This window comes from Drosophila mojavensis, unplaced genomic scaffold, assembly GCF_018153725.1.
Source record: "Drosophila mojavensis isolate 15081-1352.22 unplaced genomic scaffold, ASM1815372v1 contig_16, whole genome shotgun sequence".
Taxonomy (NCBI): Eukaryota; Metazoa; Arthropoda; class Insecta; order Diptera; family Drosophilidae; genus Drosophila; species Drosophila mojavensis.
In genome coordinates this window covers 6,871,764-6,895,308 of record NW_025318693.1, presented here as the reverse complement: position 1 = coordinate 6,895,308, position 23,545 = coordinate 6,871,764, and the positions used below count along the sequence as shown (strand labels likewise).

The following is a 23,545-nucleotide window of genomic DNA, read 5'->3' as shown; positions in this document are numbered from 1 at the left end:
ATCGGGCCGAATCCCCAAAGAAAATGCAATAAAAGTCCAAATTTTATATAAAACTTTGCACAGCTGCAGTTGAAAAGAGTTGAAGTAGAATGCTAGACTAGCATATACTCTAGAATAGTTTGAATAGTATAGCATATATGGCCCATTTTTGGCTCTAATATATTATATATTAACTAATAAGAATCGTTAAACTTACAAATTAAAAAATTTCACAATAGTTTATATTTTTTGCTCTCTATCCCTCTCTTTCTTTGTGTTGCGTAAGTGAGACAGGGTATGTCAAATGCGACCCAAGCTCTTATATCAAATGCAACTTATAGCTTCAATTGTGGCCAATCTTCTCACTCGTTCAGCCAGTTCCCTTTCCTACAGGGCATACGAGGAGGGAAATGCATTGCTAAATAGCTGAGAAAACACAGCTACTTAAAAAGTAAAAGCGGATGAACACAGTGCAGCGCAACGCGGCGCTAGATAAAAATTCAAGTGGAATTGAGAGGGCATCTGAAGTTGCTGCCACTTGTTGTGGCAGTCATTTGTCATGCGATCTGCGGAAGCAGGGGAGCACGAGCACGGACACCCACTTCAGTGGGTAGCGGCGCCACTGAGAATTGCCTGCAGTTTGGCTAACAAATTGGCCAACAGCAGCAACAGCTGGCTGACTGGATGTTGTAGCTCTTTTGGCCATTTAGCTATTTAGCAATCTGCAGCACATTGCTGTCAGAGCTTGTTGCAACATGCGCTGCATGCAGCCATTATCAGCGCAACGCGCTACGAAAACTATGCCAAAGCTGATAAGCGACAATACAATATTTCAAAAATATCAACACTCGCCTACAAAATCTGGGCCACTCGGATGCGGAGGGCACATCGATAGATGTGTTAGTCAGTTCAATGCTGCTGCTGCTCAAATCAAATAACAGCAACTGCCACATACACACACACGCATACAGAAACAACTTAATAATGAAAAGCGACGAGCGACGTTTCCCCCCTCACACAAAATGCTTCCGACATTTAGCCAAGCGACACGCCCTGCCCCCAGCTTTATGTGTGCCCATTGGAGCGGCTCGAACGGGTCGCAGGGCAAACTAACCGCAACAGTTACAATTCGTTGAAAGCCAGAGGGCGTCGGGGTGAGCGGTGCGGGAATTGTAACTGCAACAAATCGATCAAACTTGCGGGCCTGCAATTGCAGCAATGATTTGTCATGGCAGCAGCACCAAAGCCACGCAGAATATTATATATAGAGAGAGGGAGAGGAATGAAGCGAGGAAACACATTATTTGCTATCAAGAGGCAGAGTTGTGTGTGTATGTGTGTGTGGCTGTCAATATTCATAAGCCCAAATCCCATTTGCTGCTATGCAAACCAAACGAGACGAATTTCATTCGTTTACATATTGAAATATCCAGATGTGAAATGTGAAAATGAAAATCTCTGCAAATGGGAAAGTCGCAGTGCACACACCAACACCAACCACATGTGTGTGCTTGGCGTTTTCATATGTGTTTGCTCAAGGGTCCATTTGTGCGCCCGAAAAACCCGTTGTTAGCTGTGTTGCAAGCGGCACCCAAATCTCAGTTACATTTAACGAGTTTTGTTTTCGCTCGTTTAAAGCCCAGAAAAGCAAAAAAAAAAACCAAAATACTTTCGACCTGGTCGATAGAGCTGCATTTTATGGGCGTCGCGCAACACCACATAATTGTACACATTTTTTGTTGACCCAATTTTATGGCGACAACAGAGCCGGAGCATGCCTGCATGCCACGCCCTCAATTTAGACGACACGACCGACGTGCGTGGCTTAGCTGCGTTTCTTATTGATTTTGTGGCAGCTGCGAAGTCAACGCAAACTTTGTGGCGTAAACAAACAGACAGAACTAAGTTGAAAATACCCTGTAAAAAGCTAAAAGTGTGGAAAGGGCTGCTTAAAGGGACAGTAATTTGGGTTTTAAACTTTTAAGCTATTATAGTATTGATTATTAATTTTTAATGTTCTAAAGGTATTTAGCCCAGCTATTGAACTCCGTAACTTTGATATTTATGCACAGCTCAAGTTTGGTACAAATTTTTATAAAGAGGATTTTTTATTCTTATGGAAAGAGTCGCAATTAATAAAGTTGACGTCAAATTTAAAAAAAAAAAAAAAAAAAAAAAAAAACAAAGGGTATTTATGGTTTAGATGTAGCTTGACAACACAATAACATTCCCTTTTTCTAGAATGCAAATTTATAGTAATAATATATAAAACATATTTAAAGCTTTAAACATGGCTCTAGCCATATTAAACAAGAAGAAACTATAAGCTTCCCATTCCTTTAGCTTTTTTAATAAAATCTAATTAAATATTTAAAAATATAATATCTAAAATAACATTCTCATTTCTTTAACTCATTTACCTTTAAAAATAAAATATAGTTTAATTATAAATTAATTAAATATCTCAAAATGGATTCCCATTTTCTAATTTATTTAACGTTAATAATCCAATATGATTGAATATGTTCCATAAAATATCTTCAAATGCCAAACTTTCATTTAGTTACTTGAGTTTTGTTTAGGCAAAGTTACCAACTGTTGTTCAATAACTTTCAAATGTCTTCAAGAAATGGCCAACTTTGAAAGTTGCCAATTACAAGTTGCTACTGCGTATACCTGAGTGTATGTATCTCTCTCTCTCTCACTCTCTCTCTATCCCGTTCTCTCTCTCACACACTCTCTGTGTGTGTCTATATTGTTGTCCGCACAGATTCAATTAAACTTTGGCTTCACGCTTTCGATCAAGCATACGACGTGTTGACCCGCTGCAGCTGCAGTGAAAGTAAGCGCGCTCGCCCCGCTGTCCCATTCAATTGGCCAGCCAGCAGCCGCAAGCAATCCAGCTGCGAAATGCTGCAAGGAGAGGCACTCAGTGCCCGGCCAGCATTACGGTTGCAGCAGTGTCAAGTGCAATGGCAATGGCAATTGCGGCCACTGAACCGTTAACAAGACGATGCTGCCTTTCAATTTCCATTGACCAATCGATTGATTCTCATCGAGCTTAACCTCCAAGTTCAACAGCATTTGGCGGCAACCTGAGATGCCTGTACAGTGTGTATGAATTGTAAATGACCATACTCGCAATTAAACCGAACATCCGCCTTAAATTGAAATCGAAACCTGCTGTTGCTGCAGCTGCCTCGCCCGAGTTTGCCTGCCTTGCAGGCTGGCTGTCTGTCCGACTGTCTGGCTGTCGGCGCATTAATCTGGCACAAGCACGAGCTGCCAGAACAATAGATGCAGCCGCGACTGGAACGAGCTGAACGGACTGTTGCCGCTTTGTTGCACTCGCTGCAACAAGAATAATAACTAAAACACGTACAAGTTCTACACGCCAGGCATGCCCAACAAGCAGATATGCTGTAGAAGCTTATACATATATACAAAATGAAATGCTGAAATGCTGTCTATTTTATGAAAAGTTAATAAAAGTAGTTTTTATATATGTATTTTGAGGGATATATAAAGTGAGCAAGTGAAATGTCTCTATAATCGTATAATCCTTGAGGTATTTGAGATAAGTCGTAATTGAAATGGTTATAAGCAGATATTAGAGTTAACCAGGAAGACAGCTCGATAATCCAACTAAAATCTGACAAGAAGAAAGCTAAGAAAGCTATTAAAGAGCGTAAAGAGAGAGAGAGAGAGAGAGAGAGAGAGAGAGAGAGAGAGAGAGAGAGAGCGAGAGTGAGAGGCATGTATCGAGGCTTAAAATTTTGTATTATCAAATCCTATGCTTCCAGCCGAATTTTTGCTGAGATTTCAAAACAGAAAGAAAAATATACAGAGAGAGAGGGATGGATATGCTAGCAGAGTTAATAAAGGAACCTTCTTCAATTACACAATATACCCTGTTAAGAACTTAGCCCATGCTTAGGGTATAACAAGTAGAAGACACGCATGCAACTGCAGTCGCCTCACGCTTGGCCAGCGCTGCGTGATGAAGTGGCCGTGTCTCTTGTTTGCTTGTTCTTTAGATCCATATAAATTGCATTTACAACATGTACAAAATTGGCACATTTTACTCTCGTTTCAGCATGTTGCAAGTGGCAAGTAGCGAGTGGCGCGAATAGCAAATGAGAGCAACGCCATGGCCCTGGGGCAGGAAATGCAGGTTAAACTGATAAGAGAAATCGATAAGAATTAGAGGCTCGATCTAGTTAAATTCACTGCAAGTACTACAGACTTCCTGTTGCTTTAAGCTGAAATTCTAGAGTCTAGAGACAGAATTGTCGGCTCTTATTGGTTTGTTTCTCTTCACGTTTCAAGAGACGCTGATGCCAATAGCTGTAACTGTAGACCTCAACTATATCGCATATTAACCTAATTCAATGCCAACACCTGATGGCTATTTGGGCCAACATAAACATGAGATCGCACCTGACAGCTTTAGCTCAATTTGAGCTGCAATCTCAAGATCTCGTTTGTCTTACGAAGTGCTACAAAGTAAATGTTTACACAACGAGATGCCACTCGAATGGGCACCTAGTGCCTAGCCAGAAGGGCCACGTCTTAGTGTTGATTTCCGTTCCGTTCAACTGTTATTTTTATGACTACATCAAGACATTCCCACAGGGCTTAGTTTTTGGCCGCGTCACATGGAAAACAAACAAAGGCAACAGCCGCCACAGGTCTTGAATAATTTATGATCAAAGAAGTTGCTTCATTTCTGTGTTGGACTGCGATCAACAACATTGTCCAATTGGCTTGGAAATTCTAATTGGAAAAACGAAACTAAGGCGATGCTGCTACGTCCACCGAATGTCAAAAGAAAGTTAATTAGCCAGGTTATCTATGGGGTGGGCAGGCATCTGCAATGCAGGGCTCAAGGGATCGTCTTTTAATTGTTAACAGGTGCTGGAAGCAATGCTCGGCTGACTGTTTGCCCAGAGAGAGAGAGAGACAGAGAGAGAGAAAAAGAAACGTGGAAATGCAAATGCCAACTGTCTGTCTGTTTGTCTGTCTTCTGTCTGTCTGTAATTGTGTGAATAAAAGACAACAATTTGTGGGCACGCAAACAAATCTTGACAGCAACTCATGACCGTGGACGCGTCGGCTCGGCCCATCGCGATCTTCCGTGAAATGAATTCATTTCATAAGGCTGGGAAACTAACTTCAGAAATTAGCATAGTTTTTGCTTAATAGACACCACTGTGCTAATGTTACATCGTCCACTTCCTGTTGCTCGCGTTGCGGCTGCAGTTCATTAACTGCCAGTGAACACTGTACTGAAAGTGAATTTCACTTCTCTTTTTTGGTTGTTGTTGTTATTATGGATGTTTTGCTGCTTGCGCCATTTGAAGTTCAACGAGTGCGCTCTATAAAAAAATTAAATTCAGAAACCCCAAGCATAGAGAGAGGGCGTCCGAGTCCAAGTGTAATGCATCTCTGGCATACTAAGAAACCAGTTGAATAGCTGAATAATAACCATGTCAGCCATATCTCTGACTGGGTCTTCGCGGTTTTCTTTCTATCTTTCTTTCTTTTTCGCAGGGGAATTGCAAATTACCGGCACATAACCCCCGGGGTTTAAATGTGCAAAGGGCCCTTTACTCCCGCCCGCTCATGGTTGTTGTAGTTGTTGTTGTTGATATGTTGCTGAGCACATTACTTTAAATTTGTAAATTACTTTCACTACCTACTAACTGGCTGGAGTGGCAGGCACCATGCGCCATTGTTGTTCATAATTATGAAAGGCTAATTTATACAAAACTGCAGTCGACGACCCTTGGAAAGTTTGCTCAGCTATTAACTCATTTCCCTTAAACTAATTGGCTAGATCTGTGAGCTTACTTTGATTGCATTGAGTTAATTATAGGTAGCAGTGGGTAACAGGCAGATGACAGCTTTAACTGAGACGTGATACTCATAAGGATAATGATATATTAAATATATATTTAAAGACAAGTTAAAAAAAAAATTCGAAAACAGCGATAGAGTCGAAAATTATATATATGATATATTTCCAAATCATAGGGGATTTGCAGGGGATCAGCAAAATCAGACTAAGGTACATAAGTCAATTTAAGGTAAAGATATTGCTATATGTATTATCAAATTTTTTAATTTTTTTTTTAATTTTTATATAAATTAAAAAGAAATCTTATGCAATTGAAAATAATTGTTTAAAATATTTTCCAATCAATTATACTTAATGCTCAGAAAAGATATAAAAAATATTATTGCAGTATATCTTTTTGTTTATTAAAGTCAATCTACTAAACATATTGTTGAAAATAACTCACATAAAATATAGTAATTTTCTATCAATTATATTTAATGTCCGGTTTCACTTTACCTCAATAGTAATTCCCACTGTACCTCCTAGAGTAAATCAACAAAATAGATTCAAAGGGTTACAAATTTGAGAAAAACGTTGAATTAGCGGCAATTACTGCTGAAGCTGTGCAACAATTTCGTGAAAGATGCGTTCATTTGGAGGCTCTCCGACTCAATAAAAAGCCGTGCCACGTAATTAAATGTGAAGATTGTGCCATTATGGCCTCTGCTCCCAATGCGCTGCGGCCCACAATAAGACCAGAAAAAATAGATATAAAAAAAAACAGAGCCATAAGTTGAGGTTCAGGAAAAAAAGTGAAGTCGAAACGCTTTTCGCAAGCAAACGTGCTGTCATTAAATTTAATAAGCACTTTTTAGGCCAAGCTTGGATTTTTCGAGCCCGCCTGTATGAAAAAGCACTAGACAACAAAACGACAAACGAAGCGTTTTAAAAACGAAATGGTCTGGCAAAATATGAAAACAGAATCAAAATATAAAAAACCTAAAAAAAAATAAATAAAACAAACAAAATAAGTAAATAAATAAAACAAACAAAAGAGAAAAAGAAAAGAAAAGAAATAAAAGAAACTATAAATGACATTTTGCGCTTGGCTCATTTTCAGTGCGATGTTCTTTCCGGGTTTTTCTCTAGGGCTTTTCTTCGAAAAGTAAATGAACTTTAAGCACGATGTCTAACGGCCCATTTGGGGCAACCGGAGAGCAGTCGGCGTCACCCGGGTGGCTTATTAAAGCCGACAGTGCTTACGCAATGCCAGAAGAAAACAGTCTTACCTCAATTACGTTTAGCCAACAGCTAAATCCGTTAAAGGACAAATTGAGTTATTAGCCAAGACGCGCCATAAGCAAATCGCTTCAAAGTCGCTGGCGTGAAAAACTAAATGCGTTTTTAAACGCGCGGCAGTTGAATAAAGAGGAAAAAATAACAAATAACGCGAGCGCACATACAACTGGAGCAAAAGTTGACGGAAACATTCAATATTTTTATCTCTTTGAAATTTGTCCTGGTGGGACCCTTTGCCTTGGCACTGAGTGTTCCGAATAAAATAAAAAAAAAAAATTAGGGACCACACTGTAGATGACCATGATGATGCGGATGATGATGGAGATTATGATGGAGATGATGATAATGCTGAGTGTGTGTGCAGCCACTGACTGCAAATGCATTTCAATGCAAAAAGGCGTTCGTTGGACTACAAATAATTATTATAAAATATGCAATGTATTTTATTACAAGAGTAATAATTAAAAATAAATATTTAATTTAACGAAAAAAAAAACCTTTTTAGTTTTTAAAACTAAGCAGAAGTACTTGAGCAAGGCGCTTGTTGAGTAAAATATAATGAAGTGCCTCGCAACCCACTAAAAAATTTAACTAAATAAACTCTAATGTATAATTCAAACCCCTCAGCGCAATGAGCTTGCAAACCTTCATCAACTGAGCTCAGCCAAACCTACGTAACACTTAGGTAAGCTGAAAAAACACACAAATTTTAGATACTAAAAGTATTATCTAATCACATGTGGAGTTTTGATAAACGTGACCCGAGTTTATTTTGCAAAAATATCAATCATAAAAATCAGTCTACCTTGGAACTGCTGGAGAGTCGTAGAGAGCTTATCATATTTCCTACACTACTTTCTACTGCTGTCAATTGTGGCATATAATACACTCACTTCAGATGTATATACTTATATAGTTGTATATATACAATATCGCATTTCAGACAAGCAGAATTTTTTGTTCGTTCGCAATTCAGTGCACATGAGCGGGCACACTCCAACTGCAGCGCGTCTCTGTGAATGCAATTGCAACTGCAACTGCAACTTCAGCCGCAAAATCGAGAACCAGAACCAGAACTACTTCGGCACTCCCTCTTCCACTTGATGCCAGCTCTATATATATGTATTTATGTATATAGTGCACTTTATAGCTTTATCCAAACTCTGGCCGTGGCTCCCTCCAACGCTCTCAACGGCCAGCTCAATTATAAAAATGGTAAAACGCATAAAACACATTAAAAAGAAGAAGAGGAGGCGGAGCAGAGTAAAAAAAAAAGTATGAATGTGCACGTGGAAAAGGTTTTATGTTGCATTTTCCTTTTATCGTTTTGTGCAATTTTAGTTTTTGCTCAGCGCCTTCTCTCTCCATTTCTTTCGCATTTTGACTTTCGAGCATTACGCCGTTATGAAAGCACCGGCAGCAGCAGCAGTCGAAAGAAAATACAATAAATTATGGAAAACTTTTGTGCGCCGCCAGCATAAAAGTGCACTGAAAAAATGAGTTCGTAACTCACGAATCCAATAAGCGAGCCGCGCTTAAATGGACACTTGTTTAGGTTCAAATTTATGAGACGAGCAGAGGGAGGCGCTCCAGCGGGGAAAAAGCTCATATTCAGTTGCAGCGAGAAGCGCAAAGAAAGGCGTCAAAAGCGAGTAAAAATACTAAGTCAAGCTCATATCAGAGAGTTGCCCAATTGTTATCATATAAGTCAAATCCCTTCACTTAGCTCTGCTCTCTGAGAAGCGCAAAGAAAGGCGCCAGCACACATTCATACATCAGCTGGCAAAGATAGGCATTTGGGTCAGCTCAGCGAGAAGCCCAAGAAAAGCCGTTCAAATGCTTCGTAAACTAATAGCAGCTGTCACAGTGTCAACAATTTTGCTAGTCATATACATGAGAAGCACAAAGAGAGGCGCCGCAAATGCGGCACAGCTGTCGTTAATGATCATATTTTTTTATTCAAAATTTCAAATGATGTAAGTTTAGCGAGAACAGGTAGTTCCAGGCACAAGTGCATTATCAAACAAATGACTAACCAACCACCAATTTGCTCAACGAAAGAAAGGCAGGGAGAGAGAGAAAGAGAGCCAGAGCTAGCGAGCACAATCAATTCGAACTGATCGACGCCGACAGCTGCCCGATGAGTCCAACGACATGAGCTAGCAGTTTGAGGCACGCAGCGTGGGCACCCAACGGCGACGAACTGAATGAAGGAGCACCTGCTCAGTTCCAAAAAAGAAATATATACATATATGTGTATGTGTATGCGGGTATATATACATTACAGCAACTGGAAAGAGACCGCTTCAATAGCAGAGCAATTGAAGAGTTTTCAAGAGCGTGGGCCGCGCAGACCGGTAGAAGTTTGCGTGATGCCGGACACGCCCACCAAAAAAAAAAAAAAAAAAAAGGAACAACACTGTCATGGCAACCAATCCTACTGTATGGGAGTATAGATATACATATATGTGTGTGTGTGTGTTGGTTATATGAAAATCAATTAAAATTAATGTGAGTAACATTTTATCGCGCGCGACACTTGAACAAAATGGAAATTCGAGTTCACTCGCGCATTGTTTACACATTTGTTGTTGTTGGCTTGTGCCAAGCGCTGTGGGACATGCAACTGCATTTGCTGGCACTTAAATGGGCATGCCACGGGTCGTCAAGATCATCAGCAGCAGCAGCATAACAGCAACAACAGCTGTCAGTCTTCTGCTGTGGCCAAACATGTTCAACGGCTGTTTTGCTGCAGCAAGAAAAGGCCAAAAAGTATCTGATAGATACATGTGAGCCCATTGGTTCTTATGGATTGGATAGTTCTCAGCGCTGGCTGCTGCCGCTATGGGGCACACACATGTTATTGTTGTTGGCAGGTAAATATTAATAAAACTACTCAAGCACACACACGCACACTTTGATGGAATTTGGTGAAAATTGCAACATGAAAAACTTGAAAAACCGGCAATGGCAATTGTGCATGAAAACGGCGCAACGGGCAAAACAGGCTGAAAAAAGCAAGCAAACAAACACATTAGCAATTCACACATTTGCGGCAACATAATTTCAGTTAGCGATACTGAGCAGGAGGCGCGGCATGAGGCTCGCTTACGGCAAATTCAAAAATGCAATTGGCAAAAAAACAAAAATTATGCCTCAGAGTGTGTGAAAAGCATGAGAATGCGAGATATACATTTGTGGCATATGAGTACGTGCTCAACTGTCTGTCTGTGTGTGTCTCTGTGTGTGTGTGTGTGTTTTGCCAACAATTGTGCGCAATTACAGCAAGCCCAAAAGGCAGTTGCAACAATGTGTGGCAGCATTCATAACTCAAAATGCGCGAATAGCAGTTGCATAGACAACAAGCAACAAAAAAAGCAATTGCAATCATGCGGTTTTTGTCTGCGCCCCAAGAGATAATATATGTTTGCGAGTATTCGCCAGGGCAGTCGAAAGCATTCCAAAACACTCAAAGGCAAATCCATTAGCGACAAAGTGCAGCAACTTAGCAATTTAATGCTAGATGGCTTAATGCAGCAGTTGCGAGTGGAAGCCAAGGCCAAGATGAGTAGCGCTAGATGACAATTTATTTCAAGACGCATTCAGAAACAAATCAATAACCGAGATAGGACTACAATTATAAAAGTGGGAATGAGTACTCAAAACTTTGACAATTGAGAGAGAGCATCTAGGGAGTTGGTTTTTATTGTTTTGAACTGCAGTTAGAATAGCAAAGCAAGCAATCGATTTTCAATTGTTACAGGTCAAAGAGGTTATTGTTGACTATATTTATCTATTCATGTAAGGTCTATATCTGAACCACTGATTCATATCGATAAATGTAAAAAGTATGCATTAAAGTCAAATATATACCGAAAATAAAAAAACTTCAAATATATCATAATTATTATCGATATTTATCGATTCACTTAAAAAGTATACGTATCATCGACACATATCATTCAATATGAAATGTGTACTTAAAAGATCAATGTTTATCGTTAAAAAGAAACGTTAATAGTTTACTATATGGATAGGTGTTACTGAAAATATGATCTTTTATCGATTTTTCGATTTCACGTACCAGTCAGGTAACATCAGATATTTGAAAGCCTGTATGATAAGAGCAATAGCTATAGAAATATATAGCGTATACAGCATACTGTGCTTCTAGAACTTTCATGAAGGATATTTCCTCGTTATTGCATTACACCTTACAAAAGTCTCCCTTGTGGAAACTGTCGGCACTTAAAACAATCAATAAAAACTAAATTCAACTAGTTGTAGGCGCTGGGTCAGAGTTGTCAATGTGTGTTGGCCGTAACACTCAACGTAGTTCAGCATAGTAAAAAATCTACAAAAATTCCGAAAAAAAAGAAAATAAAACTCAAGCATCGTATCGAAATTTTTGAACAAAATTCCAGTAAGTAGCGCCAAAGAAGTCAACACGAACAACAACAACAGCAACTACTATATGATCATTAATATTACTTCAATTACTATCGATCCACATCTATCCCCTTGATCCACATAGTCAGTGACATGTCTGAACTGCAAGCATCGCTACTACTCAAACGGCAGCTCGCCGAACTGCACCGCAACCCCGTCGAAGGCTTCTCCGCCGGTTTGATCAACGATGAGGACATCTTCAAGTGGGAGGTGGTCATCATCGGCCCGCCGGACACCCTGTACGAGGGCGGATGCTTCAAGGCTCATCTAATCTTTCCCAAAGAGTACCCACTGCGGCCGCCACGCATGAAATTCGTCACCGAGATCTGGCATCCGAATATTGAGAAGAACGGCGATGTCTGCATCTCCATACTGCACGAGCCCGGCGACGATAAGTGGGGCTACGAGAAGGCCGAGGAACGCTGGCTGCCCGTACACACCGTGGAGACCATATTGCTCTCTGTCATCTCCATGCTGACCGATCCCAATGACGAGTCGGCGGCCAATGTGGACGCCGCCAAGGAATGGCGCGAAAATCATCCGGAATTCAAGCGCAAAGTGGCGCGTTGTGTGCGCCGCAGCCAGGAGGAGGTCTAGCTGGGTTGCCTGCCACACCTGAAGCAAACTCCATTCGCACAAACAGACGGACAGAGACAGACAGACACAGACAGACACAGACAGACACAGACAGAGACAGAGACAGACAGGTAGACAAACTTCCACACTCAAATCAACTCAAACGGTCAACATTCAAGCATGCGAATAAAATAAGCGACTGCTTGCAAAAAAAAAAGAAAATAATAGCAACTGAAGTTCAATCTCTTTATGCAGCTGCCTCGCTCCTCGAGAAAGTGTCATAAATACTATTATTTTTGTATTTTTGTGCGAATTTAATTGGCTAAGCAGAGGCGGCAGCAGCTGCTGCTAGAAATGCGCCGCCTTAATTAAGTTTCTCACATGATTAGCCGGCTAATGCTTTGCCGACGCCTGACAGCTTTAATTGGACATCTTCGCGCACTTGGTCAAGTCTCCCAAGTCTGGGTCAATCTTAAGCCGAGTGCTTAATACGCAGCGACGGCTGACACAGTTGCCAGTGGCCAATGGCCAATAGTCAGCTGCCAGTTGGTAGTTGAGTCTCGACTCGAGTCTCTAGTATCAAGTCTCTTGCTCATCTGTGCTAACATTTTGCTTTGGCTGTGCGCAGCTTTTATTGACTTCTACTTCACATGCCCAAAGCAACGGCAGCAATAAATATGCCGCTCACCTGGACGGGCTGGGCACATGGCAGCCAAACAACTCTTAACGAGACACAAAATATTTGAGCATAATGACGAAAATTTAATACTCTAACAATACAGTAGACAATAGATACAAAAGTCTTTTATCATAAGTAAGTTAAGTTAAGTTAAGAACTGATAATGCCGGATTGACCGCAAATATATTTTATTTATTTACATTTTTTTTTTTTTATACGTTAAATCTTAATGGTTTTATTCTTTTTAGAACTTAAGTATGATAATTGGCGGAGATTTAAACAATGCATTAATTAATGAGCAGATATGAAGGTGTTTGGCTGACAGATTGTGAATTCGAGGTTTGTAAAATTGTATTAGCGTTTTTATTGCCTCGGAATTTTGTAAGTTTATCTTAGCCCAAAGAATATAACAAAGTGAGATATTCAGCTCAAAAACTTGCAGAAATATTATAGTTTTAAGAACAATGGGTTGTTCGTCTGATTTATATAAGTATACATGAATGAATGAGTGAATGATTATGCATGTAGATTTATTCAGACACTTCGCTTAATGTTCTCCAAAAATAAATTGTATATTCTCTAAATTATGCAGAACTATAGCCCTACAAATTTGCTATTCTTATAAAACAAATTTGGGTTGTGCATCAGAATGAAATCTAAAGTAAATTTAACAGCAAAACTATATATAGAAAACAAAACAAATAAAACAACTGTTAAAATATAGCAATATGAATACAACTCCTATAACAGATCATGAATATGTATAACCTTATATAGCATGTATACAAATAGTTACAAAGGTGATGACAAAATGCCAATACTCTGCCTCGGCAAGTGTGTAAATAGCATTTTTTTGCGGCTAACTGAAGTTTTTTGTTTGTTGTTGTTAGCCAGCAACTGTTACTGTCATTGTTGTTGCTATTGTTGCTCATGTTGTTGTTGTTGTTTAGCAACAAGTTTTGCATTTTGATTTTGCATTGTTTGGTTCCGGCCATAATCCGGTCAAGCCTGCCACATTGTTGAACAATGACTCAAAAAGCGCTTAATGAACATTTTTAGCTAACGTTTTTATTTTTGTATTTTTCTTACTTTATTATTATTATTTTTGCTGGGTGTGGCTTTTGCCCCGAAAAATAATGCACGACTGTCTGGCATTTATATACCAAATACAAATATTAAAATATGATGAATATGAATCAGCGCAAACTGTGTTAATAAGGCCAAGCCAGACTCTTGGCCAAAAAAAAGGCATAAATATTGACAGGCAGAGACAAGAATTCGATGAAGAATCAGCTTAAAATCTTGGCCAACAAAATATGTAAGCAATAAAAAACGAAAACGAAAAGCTGAAGAAAACAGCACAGAAAACCTGCTTGGGCTGAAAAAAAAAAACCAAGACGCCACAAAAGATGTGGAGAAGAAGAAGAAGACGAGTCGATGCTCCGCCAATGAGACTGAAGCTGCTGCTGCCGCTACGGCTGCTACTGCTACTGCGACTGTGACGGCGACTGCGGCTGAGGTTCTTCATCAGCAGCAAAACTCACTCAGCGAGTAGAAATTGAATTGATGCTGCTGTTGTGGTTGTGTTTGTTGTTGTATTTGTTGTTGTTATTGTTGTTGTTGGCCCAGGCTAAAAACCGGCTTCAGCCTTGCCTCTTCTGTGGCTAACACACGCACTGAGCATAAGGCCAACCAGGCCTGGATACCTGGAGCCAAGCGGAGCTCAACTGAGCCGCGGTGGGGAGAGCTGACGATCATAAAGTTTATAAATAGCATTTCAATATAATGCAGTGAAATCGCTTTTCCACTACTGTAAATGGGAAAGCGAACAGGTCGGGGTCACTCTGCGCGCGTACAGGTAGCTCAGCTAGCTGGTTAGCTGGCTCAGGTCAGGCTACATTAGTCAGCCGATCGAGGGTGGAAAAACACAAACACATACACTGTGTATTTCTGTGGAAAAGGGCGCCGCTGCCCGGTGCGATCTACACTTACCTACAGAAACAAGTACAAATCCAATAGACAAGAGCTGGGCTCTGTTCTGCGTGCCTCTGTGTCTCTGTGTGTGTGCGTGCGTCGCATACGCTTTAAGTAAATTCCAATATGCGCTGGGAGCTGGCGTTGTATCTTACAGATACATTGGCTCAGATACTGGTTTTGATTTCGTATAGAGCTAGAGCGGCGGTGCGAGCGAGATGGCGAATGCCTGCGTGCTGCGGTGAAAACGCGACAGTGAAAATGTCGCTATTGGTCGTTGCTCCTTTGCCACGGATGAGTAATCCAAAGCGAAAGGGTATCCGTTAGTCGTATTCGATTATTTTTCGTATTTGTATTTCTATTTCGATTCTTTTTGCACTCTTCACTCTTTTTTCGGGTTAGTTGGAAACTCGCACAGACGACCCGAACTTTGTTTATCTGTTTATCTAAGTACAGAGCGCGCAGTTTGTACTTGTTAACAGAGTTTACACGGTGCTTGCTTTTGCGCTTGGACAAATGCACGGAACAAAAACAACAACAACAATAATAATAATATCGAAGCCGCGGAAGAAACTACCTGACGCGTACCGCCGCGTCATAAAAACCGAATGCTGCTTCACTTGTTGTTGTTGCTGCCGCTTGTTTGTTTATTTGCTTGTGTGTGTGTGTGCGTGTTTGTATTTTTATAAACGCGCTACGTTCCGTTCGTTCGTCTGCGACGCGTCTCACATTCGCTTTAGCCGGGTCTCTCGAGCGCACACGTCCACCTGCGTCGCCGTCTCAAAGTAAACTAAACCCAACTACGTTGAAAACAAGTTTCTGTTAACGCTGTCGCGCTGCCGAAGTCACCGTCGCCGTCGCCGTCGCAGTCGCAGTCGCCGCTGCTGCTGCTGCTGCTGCGGCTGGCGTCGCAACATAACATGCCGAAACGAGATAAATGCAAGCAGACACATGCACTGCTGTGCGCCAGGCCAGCACAGGAGCGAACTTGACTGGCTGCGCTGCGATGTGTGTGTCATTAGGATTTACAACACATGTTGACTGTATTTCTAGCGAATATTTGTTCGGGGCTGACATATTTATGGCATATTGTATTTATATAGTTGTAATTGTGGTACTCATTGAATAGGGTACAGCAATAAATGATAAAAAAAAAAATACATATATTAAAATTCATTACAAAATATACTATCAACTTTCATTTATTTGGCTATCTGTATATTAAATACTACAAAAATAGATGCAAATATATTTATAAATTATATTATTTCATTTTTGTTAATTAAAAAAAATATATATTTTGGCAATATGTTAAAAATATTAAAAACATATTGTCAACTTATATTTTAGCTTTTCTGAATATCGAAAAATATTAAAAATTAAACTAACCAACTTCTATTTTTGCATTTATAATGATTATTTAAACTATAAAACTTATTATAAATTTTATTATTTTGCCTTTTCGGCTCAGTATATAGAAGAAACAAATTATATGCATTCAGAAATGTTAGGCTGAATTATCATCATCATCACCCCAAGCTCTCAATTCAATAATTAACCCTCCAGCCGCACCTGAACAAGCTTGCTTAGCAACTTTGTTGCTGGCAACATTTGGCGCTGTTGCTGGCGCTTGTTGTTGCCGGCTTTTTGGCTGCGTTGGTTTTTGTTTTTGTACATCGTTGGTCGTTGGCACCGTAGTACACAGCCACAGCCACACCCCCGCCCTTACAGGCGTAACTCCCTTTTAAAGAGCATCGCAGGGTAGTTTGTATTTACACACACACATAGAGACACACAAACATGCTCTATAACAGATACACTCCACCACTTCGACGTCCGTTTCGTATTTACATTTTACAATATGTACAATTGCTGGCGCTAAATATTTGATGAAGCTGCCAGGCAGTGCCATAGAGCAGCAGATAAAGCTACAGGCAGACAGACAGATAGACAGACTGCTAGATAGACATTTGGGAAAGACTGTGTGTCTGGCTGCTCCTGCAGATGCAGCTTTTCCGCTTTTCATTTGCAAAATGGCCGCGACGCTAGACTTGGCTATATTTGTTCGTTTCCAATTGTTTAGTTTCTCCTCTTTATGGTTTTATCTTTTATCTCATAACAGTTGCCGGCTCATTTGCACTTGAAAATGCTGTTGGTACACGCGTATTTGCACTCACTGCTGATAATGCCAGCCTGTTTATCTTATCTCGGCAAATGTCGTCGTTTTGTCAGTCCCGACAATGTCAACGCCTCAAAACATAACGCTCAACGCATATGCATGAGATGATGTCGTTGTTGTTGTGTCCGTTGTGGTTGTTGTTGTTGTTGCTGTTGCATATGTCTCTGCATTTCCATTTGCATTTTGAACAATTGTCAATTGTTGTGAAGGCCTGGCTAGCAAAATTTGCATGCGTCGAGTGCATGGCAACATTTGCCACAAGACAAGCTCACTTTGATGCCACGCCCCCCGCGCCTCCCTCAAACACGCACACAGACAGAGATACATCAACTAAAAACTTACTGTACGTCTGGCATTTGTTTATCTTCTTGTTATATGTAATTTGCATAAAACTTGCTTTGCATCTTCCACCACAAGGCTCGACCTGCAGCCACAGCTGCACTTTGACCCGAGCCACCACCCACCCCTCTGGAGAGCCCCTCGAGAGTTCCCAAACTTGTGGACACCGCCCGTCATCATAAAAGACATTAAAAATTTGTGCATCTGCTGCAGCTCTCAGAGTCAGGAAGAGAGAGGCAGATGGAGAGGCAGGGGGGAGCCAGCTGTTGGCTGCATATTCATGATGGCAGTTGCAACAACTTTTCGAAACTGAGCTTCTGGTCAGGGAAATGCTTAAGGTAACTGGGCAAGCGAACTTTAATTAAATGTTAATGGCTCAACTTATTCGCAATTCGACCGGCTCGAATCGGTACTTCCGCTCCGGAAGCGCGAGACGTGAAAAGATGAACACTTGACTTGGTTCTTAAAAATAGTTTCTGATCGGACTGAGAGCGCACAAGGTACAGGAAAGACTTAACTAGGCATTGACTTAGGTGTAGATGTTTACTTCAGCTCTGAGCATGTATTTAAAGGAGTGTGAAAACTAAGAAAAATTTTCTTTTTATACATACAGTGGAGTTACTCAATTCCTTTATGTCTCTAGTTTTTGATGGACTCTGTTTATGTTACAATGTATACAAGTTACGTTAGGTTTTATGGGAGCAGGCTGGATCTACATGACTCATTCAAGGCCGTTCGAAACTATTTTACGTATACCTCGGATACTCGATATATATATATATATATATTCGACACTCGATACATATTTTAGATATATAATTTTAATCATTATAACGTGCTGAGTCCGTCTAGTTATGTTGATTTACTTGTCGCTTTATCCAGCCAAGAATATCTCGTTGAAACTCCTTTAGAAAATTCCCAAATTTTAGCTACTCTCATGTTTTCTGTCACATTTCATTTAGTAAAACAAAAACAAAATTAATTCCCCTTTTTTTACTCAGAATTGAATACAGAAAAAGAAAATTTTAAAAATTTTATGCAATGGACGATAAGACAAACAAAAAATATGTTTTGATGGTTTGTGTGGGTTCGTTTGTGAGCAAAGAAATTCAATATAAAACAAATTAAATAATTTTGCTATCAATAAATCTTCGCTTAGATAATACATGTCGCTCACCCATTGCGGAGGCGGTGCTGCATGACATGATCGTTAAGCAGGATCTCCAGGCGGAATGGGATGTGGAAAGCGCTGCGATCGAGGCGTGGCACGTGGGCGCCCACCCAGACGAACGAGCGCTGAGCGTGCTCCATAAGCACAAAATTAAGTACACCAATCTCGTGCGACGCATTAAGCTGGAGGATTTTGAAAAGTTCAATTATATTGTGGGCATGGATCAGAGCATTATGGCCTCTCTAAAGCTGCTGGAGCCACACTATGCCAAGGCTAAGCTGCTGATGCTGGGTGACTTTTTGATTGGCTTGAAGCCCGACGAGCGCTTTATTGAAGATCCATATTACGTAAGTTGAAACATTCACTAACACTCTATTGTCACTGCATAATTATACTTTGCAGGAAATGGGCGAAGGTCCCTTTGATAAGATTTACGAGCAGTGCACTCTCGCGTGCGCGAATTTTTTAAATCAAGCGCGAAACGACGAAATCTAACACAGAATTCAACAGTGTGGCACCATCGCAGGGTTAACAACAGCTGTTACGATAACAGCTGACTGACAGCTCGTGCGCCAGTGTTGGCAAATGACACACACACGTTCAACAAAATATTTTGTCGTATAAATTTTGTTTAAAATGCCCCAGAAGAAAATATTAATGATTTGTTTGGGTAATAAATTATAACAAAAATTAAAAATTAAAAAAGAAATAGCGCATGACTCCCTAATATTTATTCAACTTAATGCAGGCAACATTTGCCGCTCGCCGATAGCCGAAACTGTTATGGCCGAGACCTTGGCCAAGGCTAAATTGGACTCGGTGGTTGTGGACAGCGCCGCCACCGGCTCGTGGCATGTGGGCAACCGGGCCGATCCGCGCGCCCTGAGCACGCTGCAGAAACACGGCCTGGAGAGCAAACACATTGTGCGCCAGATCACAAAGCAGGACTTCTATGAGTTCGACTACATCTTCGGCATGGATGAGGACAACATGAGCGACCTGCGGCGTCTGGCGCCAAAAGACTGCAAGGCGGAACTGCTTATGCTAGGCGACTTTGGACTTAGCAAAGAGAAGCGCATCATTGAGGATCCCTACTATGTGAGTAGTACTTCGTACAAATTGCAGTTGGAGCTAATCTCAACTACTTGCAGCAACGCGGCGATGAGGGCTTCGAGGTGGCTTATCAACAGTGCGTTACGGCGTGTGAGGCGTTCGTTAAGCAGCGGCTGCTACAGTGATTCTCGTTCCGATATGTTTCATGTAGTTGACTTATAAAATGATTAAATTGCAATTGTTAAATATACGATGACCGGTTTGTTTATATTTAAATACATATGTACATGTGTACATATGCATGTGCAGGCATGCAAGTGTGTGTGCATTATTATTACGCAGTGGTGAAAAAGAATCGAGAATTGAGTATTCCATTAGTCTCAGTATTGTTCAGTGTAAGTTGCTTGGCTTTCAAATTTTGCTTTTCGTTTGAAATTTGTTTTAGCTAAATTTTAAACGATGAAAGTTTTATTCGTCTGCTTAGGTAAGTAGTGAACACTTCTATCGAGTGCTTTAGTATTTGTATCTATGACTCGCCCCAACAGGTAACACTTGTCGCTCACCTATGGCGGAGGCTGTCCTAAAAGATTTGATCAACAAAAAGCAGCTGCTGAATTGGCACACGGACAGCGCCGGATTACGAGATTGGAATGTGGGCATGCAGGCGCAGGGACGTGCACAAACATTGCTGCATCAACAGGGCCTAAAGACGGACCATATTACTCGCGCAGTAAGAAACATACTGAATATTAAATATAATCATGCTGATGGCATTTCTTGCAGATAACCGTAGAGGATTTTTATAATTTTGATATTATTTTCGGCATGGATGATAACAATATGACGGAGCTGAGACTCATTGACGAGCAACTGGAGCCGCCGGCAAAGTGCCAAATAAAACTCCTGGGCAGCTATCTGAATCCCGAGCAAGATCAGATTATTAGAGACCCATATTTTGTAATTGCTATAATTTTGGTTTCATATAACTCACTAAATCACTTTTTATTTGCAGACCAAAGGCATGGCGAGCTTTTATACGGCGTACATGCAAATCAAGGAGAGCTGTGAGCGCTTCGTAGAGCTACATAGGGATGCGGCATAAATTCCTATTACTACTACTACTATTACTATTATTTAATACTATTTATAAAATTGCATAAGTTTGAATTGAATTATGATTTGAATCTCCGCCCGCTGTTATCTGCGCCAAAAGCAATGTAATTTAACTGCCTAATTGTTTAAAATTAATTTTTTGTTTAATTAGTTTTGGTTTTCTGTTTTTATATAACTAATTATATTTCAATTTATATGACTACTCTCGAAAGTAAACACCAACATCTCTTCCCATTGCATTCACCCACTCAATGACAGCTGCAAAATAAACAACAAATAATATCTATATTTTGTTTACTTAATTCAACTTATTATTTCAAATAATAGAAATACATCAAAATTAATTTAGTTAAACCAGAATGATTATCTCTGGCGAGGCCTATTAAAATCTTAACTGTTTTGCACTCAATCTGCAATTTCTAAACTGAAATTAAGTGTGTTATGATAGCACCTCTACTGGGATTTGTAAAAGAAAATAACTTTGCAATAGTTTGTTTGGAATTGATTCCTATATTTATTACGTTCTCTAAAAGACCTTGCCCTGCAGCACTTTGTCCATGAACAGCGACCAGCTGTAGTCGAGCACCTGATATGCCCTTTGCCGTTCCCGATCCGTGAGCATCGAGTAGCGCACGGAGTTGTAAACGAGAGTCTTCAGGACTCGGAGTCCGGCATTGTTGGGCGCCATGCTCATGATGGCATAGTAGAAGTCGTAGCTCAAGCCCTTGGCATTCCAGAAGCCCGGATCATCGTTGCAAATGACCATGGGCACATCTAGGGCCAAGTACTGGGCGCCCGGATGATTGCGCATATCCCAGACCAAGTGCAGCACCTGGTTCGATATGGGACTCAACTCCACGGCTATGTTGCGCGTCTTCACGGCATTCATCAGTATGGGATGCTTGACCAGGGCGAAGGCGTGACCCATTCGTGTCGTATTCAGCAGCAGCGCATCCAGCAGATTAATATCCGTTGACGCACTAAACCAATCTGCCAGAAGTTGATAGAATTTAGATTTGAGACTTCATATGGAGCAGACAAATGAAACTAACTCGTCTCGCCGGCGTGAAGGAACAAATTTGTGTTGGGCGGCAGCTCCTTCAGGACAGCCAGCTGCTCATAGAGCGGCTTGCCCTTATCCTCCTGCCCCACCAGATCAAAGCCAATCACAAACTTCGGGAAGGCTTCCCTGAAATCGAAGAGTGAAGGTTGATTAAATTGGCCGAAAGTCTTCAAGCTACTCATGCTTACTGCAATTTCCGGAATTCTTTGATTTTTACCCTCAGAGTCGCCGCATCGGCGCCTCGCCACGTGGCGTAGATGACCTTGATGCCAATGAAATTGGGATGCAAGCGCACAAATTTGTCATTCAACGCCTGCAGTTCACGCAATGCCTGCTCCTGGGGAAAGGTGCGTCCGCTGGCATCGTAGATCTGCGGATGGCACGGAAGATGAGGAGAGCTGCCAGCAGCGCTCAACTGGAATGCTCACCTCTTTTAGGCTAATGCGTAGCTCAGCATACATCACGTTGTCATTGTAGAGCTCCTCGAGCAGTTGCCAGTGGTAGGCACGAAATGCGGGCAGGTAAAAAATGGCCTCCGTCAAGGTGTCAAACATGGCCTGGAACTTGTTCCAAACGGCTGTTATTGTGGGATACTCCACTGCGATAGGAAATGCAGGATGATAAACAAAACTGAACCGAATTGAATTGAGAATTATTCAACTACTCACGCTCCGGCACGGGCGTATATAGATTAATTAGTTTTTCCAAGTTCTCGTCGTACAGCACCGGATCGATTGAGCTCCTTCGCTCATCCGCCACGTACACGTACTGGGATGTGCACTTATGCAGTTTGGGGGCGCGTCGAAAGGTCAGCCGGCTGCGCCCCTCGGCATTGGTGCACCGCAGCATGCCCGGCATGTAGGACATATTCCGCACCACCCACTTGGAGCTGACCGCGGCGGTGTTGTGCAAATGGAGCACAGCGCCCTTGGGCATCTGCTGCAGAAACTTGAAGACAGAGCTGCGATCGATCAGCGGCTTGGCCTTGAAGAAATGCATCCCAGCCACATTCTGATCGGCATTCCTGAAGCCCTGGGCCAGTTCCCCCAGCTTGTACTGCATGAAGAGATCGTCTACTTGGCTCTCCTTGGCGCTCAGGCTGGTACGTCCGCCCGTCATGAGCTGCTCCTCGGCGCTGAGCACAGCCTGGCGTGCCTTCTCATAGCCTGCAAGTTGAGCATTATTAAAGAGCATCTAATGGTCACCAAGACTCACTTAAAGTCGTCTCCACAGCTGCCTGCAGGGAATTGACCAGCAGTCCTAGCAGCAGCAACAATAACAATTTGCACATCATTTCCTTCGAACTCTGATTTGTTTTGGCCAAAATTGTATTGAGCCGCCTACACAAATATTGATTGTGGCTTTATTGACACGCTGGGACTTATTGTATGCCCCTCGACAGCTAATTAAATGCGAGCTGATTTCAGTGGACTCTCCGTACTCAGGTGTTTGCGCCCGCTCGCTAGCTGTGCTCGCCAAGAACTGTGCGAAACGTCGTCGTCGCTTTACCAGCCTCAGGGCAGAAAATTATAGAATAGTTTGACGAAAATTACGCCTGGGCGTACAACCATTATTCACAATTAATAATGTTTTTCTTCAAATTTTTTTTTTTTTTTTTTTAATTTGTTCTAGTAGTGAGTATTTCGCGAGTTTTTTGACTGGAGGACTCGCTGTGCATATTAAATGAATCAAAACACTAAAAACAGACGCGCGCCCAAAGCTTTTTAATTCGTATACCCTGTCATGGGCATGGAACTGGGGTATACTGACATCTGTCTATGGAATATCTATATACAAATTGTAATTTATATATAACACAAACAATTATC

At 41.2% G+C, this 23,545-nt stretch overlaps 6 protein-coding genes and 1 non-coding gene across 9 annotated transcripts in view; 5 read left to right on the top strand and 2 right to left on the bottom strand.

Annotated features, from left to right (window-relative positions):
• LOC6573176 overlaps positions 1-15,603 on the bottom strand; it is a 61,856-nt gene extending 46,253 nt beyond the window's left edge. Inside the window, exon 1 of the transcript XR_006356693.1 lies at positions 14,817-15,603. The gene's annotated coding sequence lies outside the window, so the exon portion shown is untranslated. The remainder of the gene's footprint in view (positions 1-14,816) is intronic.
• On the top strand, positions 7,313-7,378 carry LOC116803742. Its single transcript, XR_004363815.1, has one exon. It is a non-coding gene; the product is annotated as a U7 small nuclear RNA (small nuclear RNA).
• Positions 11,382-12,381, top strand: LOC6573180 (ubiquitin-conjugating enzyme E2 G1). The gene is made up of 2 exons (XM_001999234.4): positions 11,382-11,543; positions 11,655-12,381. Exon 2 carries the CDS (start codon positions 11,663-11,665, stop codon positions 12,164-12,166), a length of 504 nt encoding a protein of 167 aa, XP_001999270.1. The 5' UTR covers positions 11,382-11,543; positions 11,655-11,662; the 3' UTR covers positions 12,167-12,381.
• Positions 15,604-18,183: 2,580 nt separating the features above from the next.
• On the top strand, positions 18,184-18,983 carry LOC6573181 (low molecular weight phosphotyrosine protein phosphatase 2). Its single transcript, XM_001999235.4, has 3 exons — positions 18,184-18,403; positions 18,476-18,834; positions 18,890-18,983. Exons 1-3 carry the CDS (start codon positions 18,358-18,360, stop codon positions 18,980-18,982), a joined length of 498 nt encoding a protein of 165 aa, XP_001999271.1. The 5' UTR covers positions 18,184-18,357; the 3' UTR covers position 18,983.
• Positions 18,984-19,099: 116 nt separating this feature from the next.
• Positions 19,100-19,790, top strand: LOC6573182 (low molecular weight phosphotyrosine protein phosphatase 1). Its single transcript, XM_001999236.3, has 3 exons — positions 19,100-19,157; positions 19,236-19,585; positions 19,639-19,790. The coding sequence occupies exons 1-3, from the start codon at positions 19,124-19,126 to the stop codon at positions 19,723-19,725; spliced, it is 471 nt and encodes a 156-aa protein (XP_001999272.1). The 5' UTR covers positions 19,100-19,123; the 3' UTR covers positions 19,726-19,790.
• On the top strand, positions 19,791-20,939 carry LOC6573183 (low molecular weight phosphotyrosine protein phosphatase 1). Of its 3 annotated transcripts, XM_044007394.1 has the most exons (5): positions 19,791-19,935; positions 20,007-20,024; positions 20,086-20,270; positions 20,324-20,497; positions 20,553-20,939. In XM_044007394.1, the coding sequence occupies exons 1-5, from the start codon at positions 19,842-19,844 to the stop codon at positions 20,640-20,642; spliced, it is 561 nt and encodes a 186-aa protein (XP_043863329.1). In that variant the 5' UTR covers positions 19,791-19,841; the 3' UTR covers positions 20,643-20,939. The 3 variants fall into 3 exon arrangements, with proteins under 3 accessions (XP_043863329.1, XP_015022270.1, XP_001999273.1); XM_015166784.3 differs by lacking the exon at positions 20,007-20,024; XM_001999237.4 differs by having other exon boundaries at positions 19,847-20,024.
• A 204-nt stretch (positions 20,940-21,143) lies between these two features.
• Positions 21,144-23,524, bottom strand: LOC6573184 (adenosine deaminase 2). Its single transcript, XM_001999238.3, has 6 exons — positions 22,932-23,524; positions 22,385-22,882; positions 22,145-22,314; positions 21,905-22,086; positions 21,706-21,842; positions 21,144-21,643 (listed from the first exon to the last, which is right to left on the bottom strand). The coding sequence occupies exons 1-6, from the start codon at positions 23,008-23,010 to the stop codon at positions 21,180-21,182; spliced, it is 1,530 nt and encodes a 509-aa protein (XP_001999274.1). The 5' UTR covers positions 23,011-23,524; the 3' UTR covers positions 21,144-21,179.
• Between the last annotated feature and the right edge of the window lie 21 nt (positions 23,525-23,545).